The 17,542-nt window shown below is 43.8% G+C and overlaps 1 protein-coding gene across 3 annotated transcripts in view; it reads right to left on the bottom strand.

The window, feature by feature from the left end:
* DDX52 (DExD-box helicase 52) overlaps positions 1-17,542 on the bottom strand; it is an 85,056-nt gene that overhangs the window by 20,519 nt on the left and 46,995 nt on the right. For all 3 annotated transcript variants that reach the window (XM_069226588.1, XM_069226590.1, XM_069226591.1), the window contains exons 9-12: positions 17,381-17,471; positions 16,532-16,654; positions 11,945-12,095; positions 4,359-4,434 (exon numbers count right to left, since the gene is read on the bottom strand). In XM_069226588.1, coding sequence (XP_069082689.1) covers positions 4,359-4,434; positions 11,945-12,095; positions 16,532-16,654; positions 17,381-17,471 — 441 coding nt within the window. The remainder of the gene's footprint in view (positions 1-4,358; positions 4,435-11,944; positions 12,096-16,531; positions 16,655-17,380; positions 17,472-17,542) is intronic.

Raw genomic sequence — 17,542 nt, forward strand, 5'->3', positions numbered from 1 at the left:
ATGGCAAAACTGCTTCGACATAAGCAGAATCTGAATTGAAACAATACAGTCTTTAGAAAATGTGGCAGCTCATTCACATTGCTGTTCTGCAGATGTCCAACCAAGGCTCTATAGTGTAAAAAGCGGTTGTGGCTGAAAGGCCTCTTACTGAAAAGGCGGACACTCTAGGTTGCAAGGGTCGACCAGAGGTAGAGCGACAAAAAAACAATAGCTGCAGCAATCCATCTTACTACTCCTTGATTTGAAAGTACTCAAAGCAGTAATAAAAGGCCACAGAGTTGGTCTGATTATTGGAATTAAGCAGCTGTGGACATCCAAGGAGTGCAGTTCTCTACATTTGTAGTGAGATCTTGAAAAAAACACTTCGAGAATATAAGGTTAGTAGAACTGAAAGTGAGAAGGAACTTTAAGAATAAATTTTGGATTGGTGACATCTTTACGAAACACCAAAAATGGATGTTTGACAGTGAATGCGTGCATTTCACTCAACAGATGTAAGCACCAGCAGGCTTCTATGATAAAAACTTGATGTCCGTTTACGTAAACATTGGAAGGGATGTTTCATCAACGTGACAAGGATGATGTTCGGTTCCCATGAAGAGGAGCTCTCACAGGTGAAAATGCCCTGAACAGAACCCTAAGAAACTCTTTAATGAGTTTCACTGAAAGATGAGATGAGCATCTGACCGTGGAAATACCAGCTGGGTGGGCCGGATGGAGACATACTTGAGACTTAATCATCCCATTTGTAACATTTAAAGCAAAATTTGATGTGTAAAACAATATACTTGTCCCTTTGGTGTCATGTAATGCGTTGACAAATTGTGGCAGCAATCTCATTATGTAAGAGCTCTGATAATAACCCCTCTGATTATGCCAGAGCTAATACTATAATAGGGCTTGAATACTTACGATTTCAATCCCTACTATAGCAATTTCCTTATTTTGCCATCTTTCCACAGATCTACATACTGGGGCTGGAGGAAGCAGTAAGCAACAGTTCCAGTGCTGGAATGCCTTTGAGTCTGCAAACCTACTAGTTTGCATGTTTTAATGATTTTCACTAGCTCTTCTCTAATCTTTTCCTATGATGAGAAAGGTTGGAAATGTATTACTGACAATGGCAAAAGTAAAGGTTCTTCCAGGGGTGGGGAAAAAAGTGGTTGAAGGGAAAGTGAACTTGTAAACGCTCAATAGATTTTCACATGAGCAAATCTACACATGCATATCTGCTCGTGATAAAATACAGTTCACAAATATTTTCTAGAAGCACAAATTCCTGGTCTACTTCTGTAAGTTCTTGTGAATTCATGAAAGCCACTAATTCAAAAACATATACCATGGGTGCACTTTTGTGACTTTAAGAACTGGGTGCCTAATTAGGTCTGGTGTTAAAGATTTTTTTTTTTTTTTTAAATTAAACGTCTTTTTCTCTCTCTATCAGCTGGCTTTACTGTGAGTGATCACATTCTGCTTTTCCACCAGGAGCCTACTAGCATACAAAGTAGTTTTGTTGAGTGCCAGGAACTACTGTGGCAATCAGTGGCGTAACGAAACTGGAGGCCTCCCACCCCCCTTGCAAAGAACATGATGCACAAATGACAGATCGAATGGCTTTGCCAGAGCTTGTTTATTTTCATGATTCCCATAATCTTGTTGAAAATGGTTACACTGATTTTCCACTAGGAATATTTTTGGGAAATGCTAGCATAAATTAACCTATAATCACTAAATGACACTTCAAAGAAATAGCACCTAAAATTTCATAGTAGCGAAATGTTTTATTTTCTACTTGGATTTTTTCTGAACATTTTATTTTGAAAGCAAATAATCATCACTCTTGCTTACAGGCTTCTGCAAACATTTGCATCTAATCAGAGAGCATTCTGCTAGCATTATAATTAGCCTCATACTGTTAAACTATTCAAACGTGTGTACAACTGGAACAACTGTCTGTGGTGCAGTGTGACCTTAAAACTCATTTACAGCGCTCACTAATAATGGATGCTTTTTATTAATGAACCATAAATACAAGTTTGGACAGCATTAATATTATGACACACATATTACCTCAACTGCAGACAGTTCCCTTCTGTATAAACTGGCAACCAAAAGGTTTGTGCTGCAGGGGGTTGGGCCTACTTGTCCCAAGGACAAAATGAACATGGGAATGTGTTGCCCTTGACCCCAAACAATATTTTCCTGGGATCATGCGATAGGAGGTTCACATCCCTGTGGTATGATCATTTGCTCTCTTTTTCCCTTTTCAGAGGTTGTGGCACATCCCTAGATAGATGAATGGACAGATTAAAGAAAACCATATTTCAGGACTGTTGAGCCCATACTGGGACTATTCATTTTAGCGAGCATGCCTCGCTTTTGGCTTTACTGAGCACTCTGGTGGTGAAGGGAATTGGTGGAAAGATGTAAGTGAAGGTCTTAAACCAGACTGAGCACTATGGGGATGAAAGGAACTGGTGGAAAGAGTTAAAAAAACATGTCTTAAACGAGGAGATCGAAAATGCATCTTCCTTTGCCTCCAGATTATACTGCCTGTTGACAGAGTACTGGCATTTCTTGTTAGATTGTATTGCAAATAAGTCTAAAGTTGGTTGACCCCACCAACGAACAATCGCGATCACCATTTCCTGATGTGATTTCCACTCCTTTATCTGGTGGAAAGGATAGAGGCAATAAATACAGTTCGTGTGTAGGTCATCCACAAACAGCCTTTTATCCACATGAAGTACATGCCTTAAAAAGGGCCTTTTTGGTGGGCTGGTTTATCCAGTATTTGGCAAAGAAACATGCTTTCTCTTTTTTCTGTTCTGGGCCAAAATTCCAAAAACACAGGATTGAGATAACACCTAAGGAGCTGCAAATCAAGTAATCGACCAGAAATGAAGATCTCTGAGCAGAACTCAATGGGGCAGTTTGATACAATTTCACCTCATCGCATGTAGCCTGAGCATTTTCCAATTACATAATAGTACTACTAAAGTGATAACACATTTTTTCTGTTTTTTTAATGCAATTGTTTAGTGCTGCTATTTAACACTTACCATGGAAAACCCAGTTTGATAATGGGAAATTGTCAAAGAATGTTAAGGCCCTTTTAGAACTTGGATTGGGCACCCCGTCTTAATTTAGTTTCATGGCTTGTGCCTTATTTTACATTTATACACATTTTTTATTCATATATTAGCAAGCCTGCTTTTAGCAATTTTTTTAAAGCATTTATCAGTTGTTTCTTCTAGGAAGTCAAAGTTCATGCAGCACATTTAATCAGCCTTGTACCATATGTAATCTGTACTCCTTGTCCAAGGCTGGTACGCACAGTCCATGATATGCTAACACATGTTGCCAGCTTCTATCTCTGAGACACAGCATTACATCAGAACTCTTGTCTGAACGTTGTATGGGTCATTATATAAACTATATTTAGGTGCAAAGGGGGTAGACAGCATTACTGTCATCCTGGAACGCTTACTGCAGAACAGACAGCTTTGCTGGTGCATATTTCTCAGCTTACCGAGAGGATTGCCATTCGCACAACAGGCAGATCCCTGTTATTCGATTCGGGTACGGGGCCGGGGCTAATCCCTTAGGTCGGGCAAGGCAGAGGATTACAACCACTATGCTCTCAGATCTAGACATACAGTTTTGGTGGGTACTTCTAGACTCGCTAGAAACACAACATGGTGGGGTTGTTCATCTTCTTCACTTTGGCTGTAATGTTGGTTACTGTTCCCTTTTTCATCAGCCTAATTATCGCAGTACGCTTTTTATACCACAGTGCGACTGCTTCAATAAATGCATTGAAATCCATTTCGCATCTTGTTTCACCTTGGCGTGAAAGCGAAAGGGCTGTGTGATCTGTTTCCAGGACTTCCCTGAGGAGTCACGAGTGTCATGTTGAGGTTGCCGTAATCACCTTCTGCACTGACAGGTTTGGTGGTCATGGTGAGGCATTGTGAGATAGCCAGGAGTTAGGTCGAGAGCCACCAAGCAACGTGGGTTGCACTCAGTCTCCCACGCTCAGTGGGGCGGCCGTCCTGAACACACAATCCTATTACCAAAATGGGAACCACATAACAGCTGGAGAACATACATATTATATTTAAGTGACTCACCTATGTTCCTCCAGGCTCCCTCCTCAATGCCTCCTTTAGTATATGACATTCTGTTCTCCTTCAGACATATACTTGGTTAATCAGATTGGGCAGATGGATACCCATTTACCCTATGCTACATCAGGGTTGTATATCATTTTTAATGAATGCAGGACCACAATAGCGTAATTTCAGAGTTTTGCAGGAATACCATGGACTTCAATATGCAGTAAATTTTTAATTTACCTGCGCAACAATGGTTTATCATCTTCTGTGAAGAAACTAACTGCCTTCCCTTTATGCCCTGCTCTTCCAGTTCGACCTGCAAGAACAAATAAAAGGGGCAGGGCATCATTTTGGATTCTATGTACATTTTATCCTTTTGTAGGCAAAGGACAAAACTGTTAGCTAGTATTTTAAAAAACAAAGAGCTCCACATCCCAAAAATTGATACATTGTCTCAAGCAGGAACGGCAAAAGGCAGTAAGGTACAAAGTGAATTGAAACCATCTACAAAAAAAAACACACAAAAAAAAAACATGAAGCAGAAATTGATGCAAACCCAACTGCTTGGAATGTTATGAGAAAAAACTAAAAATGGTGTGTGTGTGTGTTTTTTTTTTTTTTTTTTTACTGGAGTCAAGTAAAAGTCAAATTCAAACAATTATAAAAATTCCACCAAATCACATACAGAAAATAGTAAATCATTACTTAACAGAGAGGACGTAAATGCTTGTGCTTCACAAAGCATGATGAAAGCGCAAAAAAACACACACACACAAAAAAAACCACAAAAGAATCAAGACAGGTGGTCGACCAGATTAGATTGGTAAGAACCCCACATCTTGCTCAACTTTTTATCCTGCCTTTGATGCTATATAATATAAAATATTTTTTGATTTTGAATCTACATTCTTGAACCACTGGAGGGGCTTCTCCTCCTCACTTCTAAGCAATTAATGTGCGAGTGATAAGTGGGGGAAAAAAAAAGTCTCACTTGCCCATTAGTTAAATTATCCTGGTTTGCAGCATCCAATCGATTCAACAACTGCTTCATTAGCTCTGTTGTGATACACACCATTACATAAGGACTTCAAGACACCGGTCTAGAATTCTTTAATTTGAAAACACTACCAAACAATATGACTCCAGGTGCCCAAAGTATTATGAACCTTGAGCATAAATTATTGCAGAGGAGTACTTATAGTTGTGGTATGCAATACAGTATTTACAAGGAGAAGTAATGAATGCTTCTAAAGTCCAAGTTAACAGACAGACGATGTATAATTGAATTTAACTTCCACCAAGCTGTCTGATGTGTGTTGGAACACGTAACACAATGCCCCTTTACCATTTAACCTTACTTAGGAAAAAATGAATAGTGAGAAATGAAAATGTCACTTACCCAGTGTACATCTGTTCGTGGCATCAGTCGCAGTAGATTCGCATGTTCTGCAATAGCTCGCCATCTGGTGTTGGGCCGGAGTGTTACAAGTTGTTTTTCTTCGAAGAAGTCTTTCGAGTCACGGGACCGAGTGACTCCTCCTTTTGTCTCCATTGCGCATGGGCGTCGACTCCATCTTCAATTGTTTTTCCCCGCAGAGGGTGAGGTAGGAGTTGAATTGTAGTAATAGTGCCCATGCAATGGAGTGACTAAGTATGCACCTATTTAAGGTTGAGATGATACATATATAGATAATTGAAGGTAACTTCCAAACTGCTACAGGCTCCCGGGGAGGCGGGTGGGCACATGCGAATCTACTGCGACTGATGCCACGAACAGATGTACACTGGGTAAGTGACATTTTCAGTTCGATGGCATCTGTCGCTGTAGATACGCATGTTCTGCAATAGACTAGTAAGCAGTTATTTCCCCAAAAGCGGTGGATCAGCCTGCAGGAGTGGAAGTAGTCTGAAATAATGTCCTTAATACAGCTTGACCTACTGTGGCTTGTTGTGCGGATAACACGTCTACACAGTAGTGCTTGGTGAATGTGTGAGGCGTAGACCATGTGGCTGCCTTACATATTTCTTGCATTGGGATGTTTCCTAGAAAGGCCATGGTAGCACCTTTCTTTCTGGTTGAGTGTGCCCTTGGTGTAATGGGCAGCTGTCGTTTAGCTTTAAGGTAGCAGATTTGGATGCATTTAACTATCCATCTGGCTATACCTTGTTTTGAAATTGGGTTTCCTGCATGAGGTTTTTGAAATGCAATAAAGAGTTGTTTAGTCTTTCTGATGTTCTTTGTTCTGTCAATGTAATACATTAATGCTCTTTTGACATCTAATGTATGTAGTGCCCTTTCAGCTACGGTATCTGGCTGTGGAAAGAACACTGGAAGTTCCACTGTTTGATTTAGATGGAACGGTGAAATAACCTTTGGCAAAAATTTAGGATTGGTCCTTAGGACGACTTTATTTTTGTGTAGTTGTATAAAAGGTTCCTGTATAGTAAACGCCTGAATCTCGCTTACTCTTCTCAGGGAAGTAATGGCGATGAGAAATGCCACCTTCCAGGTTAGGAACTGTATGTCGCAGGAGTGCATGGGTTCAAAAGGTGGACCCATAAGTCTAGTTAGGACAACATTTAGGTTCCATGAAGGAACAGGTAGTGTTCTTGGTGGTATAATTCTCCTAAGGCCCTCCATGAATGCTTTAATGACTGGTATTCTATATAGGGAAGTTGAATAGGTAGTCTGCAGGTATGCAGATATTGCTGCAAGGTGAATCTTAATGGAAGAGAAAGCTAGGTTAGATTTTTGTAAGTGAAGCAAGTAACCCACTACATGTTCTGGAGTTGTGTGTAATGGTTGTATTTGATTAATATGGCAGTAGCAAACAAACCTCTTCCATTTACTTGCATAGCAGTGCCTGGTGGATGGCCTTCTTGCTTGTTTTATGACTTCCATACATTCTTGGGTAAGTTGTAAGTGCCCGAATTCTAGGATTTCAGGAGCCAGATTGCTAGATTCAGCGATGCTGGATCTGGGTGTCTGATCTTTTGGTTGTGCTGTGTCAACAGATCTGGCCTGTTGGGCAATTTGGTGCAGGGTACCACTGAGAGGTCTAGCAGCGTTGTGTACCAGGGTTGCCTTGCCCAAGTTGGTGCTATCAATATGAGTTTGAGTTTGCTTTGACTGAGTTTGTTTACCAGGTAAGGAAGGAGAGGGAGAGGAGGAAAAGCGTAAGCAAATATCCCTGACCAGTTCATCCATAGGGCATTGCCTTGGGATTGTTTGTGTGGGTACCTGGATGCGAAGTTTTGGCATTTTGCGTTCTCCCTTGTCGCAAACAAGTCTATCTGAGGTGTTCCCCAGAGTTTGAAATAAGTGTTCAGAATTTGGGGGTGAATTTCCCATTCGTGGACCTGTTGGTGATCTCGAGAGAGATTGTCTGCGAGTTGATTTTGTATCCCTGGTATAAACTGTGCAATTAGGCGAATTTGGTTGTGAATTGCCCAATGCCAAATTTTTTGTGCTAGCAGGCTTAACTGCGTGGAGTGCGTCCCTCCCTGCTTGTTTAGATAATACATTGTTGTCATGTTGTCTGTTTTGACGAGAATGTATTTGTGAACTATTATTGGTTGGAAAGCTTTTAGTGCTTGAAAAACTGCTAGAAGTTCTAGGTGATTGATATGCAGTTTTGTTTGATGTACGTTCCATTGTCCTTGTATGCTGTGTTGATCGAGGTGTGCTCCCCACCCTGTCATGGAAGCATCTGTTGTTATTACGTATTGTGGCACTGGGTCTTGGAAAGGCCGCCCCTTGTTTAAATTTATGTTGTTCCACCACAGAAGCGAGAGGTAAGTTTGGCGGTCTATTAACACCAGATCTAGAAGGTGACCCTGTGCTTGAGACCACTGCGATGCTAGGCATTGTTGTAAGGGCCTCATGTGCAGTCTTGCGTTTGGGACAATGGCTATGCATGATGACATCATGCCTAGGAGTTGTAATACCATCTTTGCCTGTATCTTTTGTGTTGGATACATGCGTTGTATGATGGTGTTGAAATTTTGAATTCTTTGTGGACTTGGAGTGGCTACTCCCTTTGATGTGTCTATTATGGCTCCCAGGTATTGTTGTACCTTGCGTGGCAGAATTTTGGATTTTGTGAAATTGACGGTGAACCCGAGTTTGAAGAGGGTTTGTATGATCTGATTTGTGTGATTTGAGCACTGTATGAACGAGTGGGCCTTGATTAGCCAGTCGTCCAAATATGGGAACACATGTATTTGCTGCCTTCTTATGTGTGCAGCGACTACCGCTAGACATTTGGTAAAGACTCTTGGTGCGGTTGTTAATCCGAAAGGCAGTACCTTGAATTGGTAATGTATTCCTTTGAATACAAACCTTAGGTATTTCCTGTGCGATGGGTGTATTGGTATATGGAAATAAGCATCCTTGAGGTCTAAAGTTGCCATGTAGTCGTGTAGTTTTAGCAATGGCAATACTTCTTGTAGTGTGACCATGTGGAAGTGGTCTGATTTGATGAAAGTGTTCACTACTCTGAGGTCTAGGATTGGTCTCAGTGTTTTGTCCTTCTTTGGTATCAGAAAGTACAGTGAGTAAACTCCTGTGTTTATTTGTGTGTTTGGCACTAATTCGATTGCATTCTTTTGCAATAGTGCCTGCACTTCTATCTCCAGGAGATTGGAATGGTGTGTTGTTAAATTTTGTGCTTTTGGTGGTATGTTTGGAGGGAATTGTAGAAATTCTATGCAATAACCATGTTGGATAATTGCTAGAACCCAAGTGTCTGTAGTGATTTCCTCCCATGCTTTGTAATAATGACCTATTCTTCCCCCCACTGGTGTTGTGTGGAGGGGGTGAGTGACATGTGAGTCATTGTTTAGTAGTAGGGGTTTTGGGGCTTTGAAATCTCCCTCTATTTCTAGGGAATTGCCCTCCTCTATATTGTCCCCGAAAACCTCCTCTATACTGTCCCTGGTAAGTGGACGGTGTTGCTTGTGAGGTGCTGGCTTGTGTGCTTTGACCCCGAAACCCCCCTCGAAAGGGCGATTTACGGAATGTGCTGTAATTCCCTCTGCTCTGCGGGGAGTAGAGTGCGCCCATGGCTTTGGCAGTGTCCGTATCTTTTTTGAGTTTCTCAATCGCTGTGTCCACTTCTGGACCGAACAGTTCTTTTTCATTAAAAGGCATATTGAGAACTGCTTGTTGAATCTCTGGTTTAAATCCAGACGTTCGGAGCCATGCATGCCGTCTGATAGTTACAGATGTATTAATTGTCCGTGCAGCTGTATCTGCAGCGTCCATGGAGGAACGTATCTGGTTGTTGGAGATGGTCTGTCCCTCCTCAACCACTTGTTTCGCCCTATTTTGGAAGTCCTTGGGCAGATGTTCAATGAGATGTTGCATCTCGTCCCAGTGGGCTCTGTCATAGCGCGCAAGTAGTGCCTGGGAGTTCGCGATGCGCCACTGGTTTGCAGCTTGTGCTGCGACTCTTTTACCAGCTGCATCGAACTTGCGGCTTTCTTTATCTGGGGGTGGTGCATCTCCAGATGTGTGAGAGTTGGCCCTTTTCCTAGCTGCTCCTACAACAACAGAGTCTGGTGGCAGCTGTGTAGTGATGAAAACCGGGTCCGTAGGAGGCGGCTTATACTTCTTTTCCACCCTTGGTGTGATTGCCCTACTTTTGACCGGCTCCTTAAATATGTCTTTTGCGTGCCGGAGCATACCAGGGAGCATAGGCAGGCTTTGGTATGAGCTGTGGGTGGAGGAGTGTGTGTTGAACAAGAAATCATCCTCGACCTGTTCTGAGTGGAGGCTTACGTTATGAAATTGTGCTGCTCTAGCCACCACCTGAGAGTACGCGGTGCTGTCTTCTGGTGGAGATGGCTTTGTAGGGTAGGCCTCCGGGCTGTTATCTGACACTGGGGCGTCGTATAGGTCCCATGCGTCCTGATCTTGGTCACCCTGGCTCATGGTGGTGTGAGCTCTGGGGAGTGAGATGGAGTTTGTGCTGGTGAAACGTTAATCACGGGCGGAGGAGAGGGTGGTGGTGTAATTCTTTTAACCACTTTTGGTTGTGGTGCTTGTTCCGTCTGGAACTCCAACCTTCTCTTTCTCCTAATGGGGGGAAGGGTGCTTATTTTTCCTGTCATCTGCTGAATGAAGATACGCTTTTGCGTATGGTCCACATCAGTTGCTTGTAGCTCTTCCTCAAACCTATGCTTTTGCATTTGGGAGGTTAGCGAGTGCTCTTCTGTATAAGAGCCTGAAGCTGGGTCGCTTGCAGTTTGTTTCGGCGTCGAAACTTTGTCTGCGTGTTTTTTCGGCTCAGAGGTGACTTTTTTCCTTTTCGGGGCCGAAACCTCTCGGCGTCGATCTGTTTCGGTGCCGCTGTTTCGGCGTCGAGCCGTGTCCACACCGGCATCTCGGTGTCGAGGCTTGTCTCCAGCACTTTCTCGGTCCCGAGAAGGCTGCGTGCCGGTGTCTCGACCGGAGTCGGACGATCTCGGCACTGTTTGTGCCTTTTTCGGTGCCGACGGTCGGTCACCGAATTTATGGGTGGAGCCATGGCCTGGTGGCAGTGGCGTCCCCTGGGCCTTGTAAATGTTTCTTTGTGTGGTTTTCGACGTCTTACTCACGGTTTGTGTGTCGTCGAATCCTTCGGAGTCTGAGTCTTGGATCGAGAAGGTACCTTCTTCTTCCTGTTCCTCGAACTCCCGTTGGGCTGTCGGTGCGGACGCCATTTGAAGTCTTCTGGCTCGACGGTCTCGGAGTGTTTTTCGGGACCGGAACGCACGACAGGCCTCGCAGGTGTCTTCGCTGTGCTCAGGTGACAGGCACAGGTTGCAGACCAAGTGTTGGTCTGTGTAGGGGTATTTATTGTGGCATTTGGGGCAGAAACGGAACGGGGTCCGTTCCATCGGCGTTCCTCAGCACGCGGTCGGGCCGACCAGGCCCCGACGGAGGATCGAAAAAACTACCCAGAAGGGCACTGGAGCTCTTCGATCTTCGATGCGGTGTTGAATCTAAGTACGCCGATCCCGAACGCAACAATACCGACGAAAATCTTCCGAAATTAACTATTTTTACCGTTCCGAAACTCGGAGCGACAGGAACACGTCCGAACCCGATGGCGGAAAAAAAACAATCGAAGATGGAGTCGACGCCCATGCGCAATGGAGACAAAAGGAGGAGTCACTCGGTCCCGTGACTCGAAAGACTTCTTCGAAGAAAAACAACTTGTAACACTCCGGCCCAACACCAGATGGCGAGCTATTGCAGAACATGCGTATCTACAGCGACAGATGCCATCGAACACATTGTTACCAATTATTGGAGGGGGGACTCTTCAGTTCACATCAGTGTTCATATAATCATAAATGGGTAGTTACAGGGAGTGGTATAAAAGAACCAATGGCCAAGTCCCTCCCCCCCCCCCCGCAGCCACCATCACTATCTGAAATGTAAATGCATGTTTTTCCAGCATATGCAATCAGTGCCAACTACTATTCATCTCAGTAGACTGTATATTAGTATAGAAATATTGTTAAAAACACATTTACAACAGTGCTGCCAGGATCCTATAAGGCGTGAAACAATGCAATTGTGTGTCATCCAAGCTCAGATCTCTGCCATGGTTTCCTCTGATTAACAGGATTATACTTATATGCCACTTTACAGTCAATTAGACATTTAACAACTGTGGAACATCCTTTCTGAAAGATTATTTGAAAAATATGCACCTTTTTCATCCCTGTACGTTTGTCTGCTTTGCCCATCCTACCAGTATGTTAAGAAAATATTTATTAAAGGTGTAAACTCAGTTTTGACCTAGGTTTTAATTTATTCAGTAGCACAAGCTTACCTATACGATGAATGTACTCCACCGAACTGGTTGGGAAATCATAATTGATCACCATGTTCACACCTTTGAAGTCGATACCTCGGGCCAACAGTGCAGTGCAGATAAGGACCCAAATCTTTCCTGCTCTAAAGCTTTGAATCACATTATCTCTCTGGTGAAAAAAAAAAATGTTAATTGCAGTTTTACTGACAGAACTTATGAGAACCAACATATTCACATCTAGACTAGAATATCTGTAAAACAAAATGAATAGCCTACTCTATTTTTGTGCAATCTATGGCCAAATTTAAAGAAACAGTATCATATAACATCAGACTGTGGGATCCTCTTCCTCTTGACCTAATCGAAATTACCCTTATATTCCATAAACAACAAGCCCTGACGGCCAATCCAGAAATCTCACCAATCTATTTAAACTTAAGGCCTGCCTTACTAGCCATATACACAATGTTTTCACTTAGTACAAAAGAGCACAAGAACGCTGTAAGGGAGAAAAAGTACTCAGGTTACCATAATCAGAAATGTAAGCACATCACTATGAAAATGGGGAGGTAAATGATCCATTCCTTGGATATCAATCTCCATATCTTCAGATACTCTGAAGGATATCACATTTTTCACCATTCCTATGGATGCTAACAGTAAGAACGTGTAGTATCACAACTGATTATAGCACTACTTGCTCCCCCTACCCCATGAAACATATAAATACCTGGCGCCAACTGGCAAGGTGCAACCCTTCCTGAAACTGACTTCAGATCAGCTATTGCAAAGATGGGATTGCCCTGCTGGAAGACTTTCATAGAGCAGCTTGTCAAATTCCCCTCATCAAATACTTTTGCACATATGACGGAACCACCCTGAGACCTACACTGGTTTCCTCTACAGGAACAAATCACAATATAAAACAGCAGCACGTACAAGGCTGTAAACCACCACCATATGTTGCAATCAAGAGTTCAACATATCTCCACACAGGAAACTTTAGGAAGCCGAAGGTAAGATGCCACACTTTTTTATGCAATGTGCACAAAATATGGAACACCAGACCAGTTCATATCCTGCAGGAAAACGGAGCACAAGTTCAAGGAAAAGGGGAAAACTCACCACTTCAAGAAAAACTTGCTGCTTCATAGTCTCCACTAATGTCCTCTCTGAAGTGCATACGTCCCCTAGTCCACCAACCCCTCCATCAACCTTGGCCCTCTGGCACAGAAACATTTCCACAATTCTGCTTTCCTTGCAACACTCACCTCTCTCTTCTGAGACACCCAAATGCAACGTGATCCTATATAGTGCTACACTGCTCTGTAACTAGGTCATGGTTTAAAAATCCAATAGTGAAGTAACGTTACAAACTACAGCCTCAGACTGTGAGACCTGGATCTATATACACAAACCACAGTTGTATGAGAGAATATGGATGTACATTGATATTCTCCCAAAGTGCAAAAATATCTGGTTGCACGCAACAATCCATAAACAGCGTCTAGTTCTCTAGCAGCATCAAAGTAATCAACTTAGCAGCACAGCTATGTACATAACACTCCTAAATCACTCTCCAGTGTAAACATTGTGTATATCCTCTATGCTAGACAACCATACCTAAAACAGGCTTTCAAAACCTTTCCAGCTGCAGCATTAATAATATATCCCGCAATAAAGTCACTGCTTTACTGGATCAATGCAAGTATTTTCTCACTGTGAGTGTGTAAGGAAATGCCTCCTTGGCATGGTTGCCCCCTGACTTTTTGCCTTTGCTGATGCTATGTTTACAATTGAAAGTGTGCTGAGGCCTGCTAACCAGGCCCCAGCACCAGTGTTCTTTCCCTAACCTGTACTTTTGTATCCACAATTGGCAGACCCTGGCATCCAGATAAGTCCCTTGTAACTGGTACTTCTAGTACCAAGGGCCCTGATGCCAAGGAAGGTCTCTAAGGGCTGCAGCATGTCTTATGCCACCCTGGAGACCTCTCACTCAGCACAGACACACTGCTTGCCAGCTTGTGTGTGCTAGTGAGAACAAAACGAGTAAGTCGACATGGCACTCCCCTCAGGGTGCCATGCCAGCCTCTCACTGCCTATGCAAGTATAGGTCAGCCACCCCTCTAGCAGGCCTTACAGCCCTAAGGCAGGGTGCACTATACCATAGGTGAGGGTACCAGTGCATGAGCATGGTACCCCTACAGTGTCTAAACAAAACCTTAGACATTGTAAGTGCAGGGTAGCCATAAGAGTATATGGTCTGGGAGTGTGTTTAACACGAACTCCACAGCACCATAATGGCTACACTGAAAACTGAGAAGTTTGGTATCAAACTTCTCAGCACAATAAATGCACACTGATGCCAGTGTACATTTAATTGCAAAATACACCCCAGAGGGCACCTTAGAGGTGCCCCCTGAAACTTAACCGACTGTCTGTGTAGGCTGACTAGTTCCAGCAGCCTGCCACACTAGAGACATGTTGCTGGCCCCATGGGGAGAGTGCCTTTGTCACTCTGAGGCCAGTAACAAAGCCTGCACTGGGTGGAGATGCTAACACCTCCCCCAGGCAGGAGCTGTAACACCTGGCGGTGAGCCTCAAAGGCTCACCCCTTTGTCACAGCACCGCAGGACACTCCAGCTAGTGGAGTTGCCCGCCCCCTCCGGCCCCCACTTTTGGCGGCAAGGCCGGAGAAAATAATGAGAATAACAAGGAGGAGTCACTGGCCCGTCAGGACAGCCCCTAAGGTGTCCTGAGCTGAGGTGACTAACTTTTAGAAATCCTCCATCTTGCAGATGGAGGATTCCCCCAATAGGGTTAGGATTGTGACCCCCTCCCCTTGGGAGGAGGCACAAAGAGGGTGTACCCACCCTCAGGGCTAGTAGCCATTGGCTACTAACCCCCCAGACCTAAACACGCCCTTAAATTTAGTATTTAAGGGCTCTCCCTGAACCTAGAAACTAGATTCCTGCAACAACAACAAGAAGGACTGCCTAGCTGAAAACCCCTGCAGAGGAAGACCAGAAGACAACAACTGCCTTGGCTCCAGAAACTCACCGGCCTGTCTCCTGCCTTCCAAAGAACTCTGCTCCAGCGACGCCTTCCAAAGGGACCAGCGACCTCTGAATCCTCTGAGGACTGCCCTGCTTCGACGACGACAAGAAACTCCCGAGGACAGCGGACCTGCTCCAAAAAGACTGCAACTTTATCCAAAGAAGCAGCTTTAAAGAACCCTGCAATCTCCCCGCAAGAAGCGTGAGATTTGCAACACTGCACCCGGCGACCCCGACTCGGCTGGTGGAGAACCAACACCTCAGGGAGGACCCCCGGACTACTCTACGACTGTGAGTACCAAAACCTGTCCCCCCTGAGCCCCCACAGCGCCGCCTGCAGAGGGAATCCCGAGGCTTCCCCTGACCGCGACTCTCTGAAACCTAAGTCCCGACGCCTGGAAAAGACCCTGCACCCGCAGCCCCCAGGACCTGAAGGACCGGACTTTCACTGCAGAAGTGACCCCCAGGAGTCCCTCTCCCTTGCCCAAGTGGAGGTTTCCCCGAGGAAGCCCCCCCTTACCTGCCTGCAGCGCTGAAGAGATCCCTTGATCTCTCATTGACTTCCATTGCGAACCCGACGCTTGTTCTAACACTGCACCCAGCCGCCCCCGCGCCGCTGAGGGTGAAATTTCTGTGTGGGCTTGTGTCCCCCCCCGGTGCCCTACAAAACCCCCCTGGTCTACCCTCCGAAGACGCGGGTACTTACCTGCAAGCAGACTGGAACCGGGGCACCCCCTTCTCTCCATTGGAGCCTATGCGTTTTGGGCACCACTTTGAACTCTGCACCTGACCGGCCCTGAGCTGCTGGTGTGGTAACTTTGGGGTTGCTCTGAACCCCCAACGGTGGGCTACCTTGGACCAAGAACTGAACCCTGTAAGTGTCGTACTTACCTGGTAAAACTAACAAAAACTTACCTCCCCCAGGAACTGTGAAAATTGCACTGTGTCCACTTTTAAAATAGCTATTTGTGAATAACTTGAAAAGTATACATGCAATTGAAATGATTCAAAGTTCCTAATGTACTTACCTGCAATACCTTTCAAACAAGATATTACATGTTAAATTTGAACCTGTGGTTCTTAAAATAAACTAAGAAAATATATTTTTCTATAAACAAAACCTATTGGCTGGATTTGTCTCTGAGTGTGTGTACCTCATTTATTGTCTATGTGTATGTACAACAAATGCTTAACACTACTCCTTGGATAAGCCTACTGCTCGACCACACTACCACAAAATAGAGCATTAGTATTATCTCTTTTTACCACTATTTTACCTCTAAGGGGAACCCTTGGACTCTGTGCATGCTATTCCTTACTTTGAAATAGCACATACAGAGCCAACTTCCTACAGAGTGGTTGTCTCCAACATGTTCTGTGATAGGTTAAACATTAAAACAACATTAAAATACCTGTGCACCCCAGCTCACATCTACTAGTTAAAAGGAGAATATCAATCATACTAAGCAGGTGAAAAGCTTTTTTTTAAAATTTCATTAGACAAAAAAACTTTCCAAAAATACCTACCTGGAAGAAACACATTTCTTACCTGCTGCTGGGTTCGGTCTGCATGGATAACATCAACATTGATGCCTTCATATATAAGTTCATGGAAAAGCTCCTTTGCCCTTTCAATCGACTGTACAAATACCAGTACTGGAGGAGTAAATCCCTAAGAAAAGAAAGCAGACTGCATGAAAGGCTTTCAAGATGTTCTTGAGAAAAATGTCCCTTTTTTTTTGCAGTGCGATTCTATTTTGTTTCATTTTGTGACTGTCTAGCCAATGCTGTAGTATGCTGGCCCCTCCTGTTTGCTGTGGTAAGCGGAAGCAAAAGGTAGATAATAATGTAAACGACCAACTGATTAACACTACGGACACAGACCAAAAGCCCTTAAATATAGTATTTAAAAAAACATTAGTCTTATTTAAAAAGCATTAGTCTGGCAAGTCAGTGGAGGCGATCTTAAAGGTCAGACTTAAAGCACAAGACAAGGCAATTTAAGGTCTAACGTATAAGGACTATGTTCATGTGTTAAGTTTCTTCTGTTATTCACAACAAGGATGAATTTTAGGAGCAGCATTACTAAAGACAAAAACATTATAATCATTGGCAGTCATTAAACGTTCAAGATGAAGGGTAATGGACTATCCATGCAAAACTACTGCAAAAACAATGATCAGACTCAAACCTCTGAGCAGTAGTGGTAGGCTGGGTGGAGGTGGACACTATTAATTACATGATGCTGAAAGGGGATCGCCACTGTTTGGGAAAAGCAAAGCATAAGAGCTGGAATCGAGAGGCCTCTGAAGGGAACATCAGCAAGCCTTCCGACACATGTACTGAGGGTTTTACTCACAAATGAAACATTACTATGTTAAAAACTGAATTCAAGTACCGTTTGGATGAGCTCTCTCATTGCCAGCAGTTTTCCAGTCTCAGCCCCAACAAACAAAAGTTGCTGTTCCACTGTTTCCACTGCTGAGTTTCTAAAGGTGAAATGGAAATGCAAGTTAAGAAGTACAGGTTACACTGCAAAATTTTAAATCTCCTAGAAGCA

The sequence above is a fragment of the Pleurodeles waltl genome, chromosome 3_2 (assembly GCF_031143425.1).
Source record: "Pleurodeles waltl isolate 20211129_DDA chromosome 3_2, aPleWal1.hap1.20221129, whole genome shotgun sequence".
In the NCBI taxonomy this organism is placed as follows: Eukaryota; Metazoa; Chordata; class Amphibia; order Caudata; family Salamandridae; genus Pleurodeles; species Pleurodeles waltl.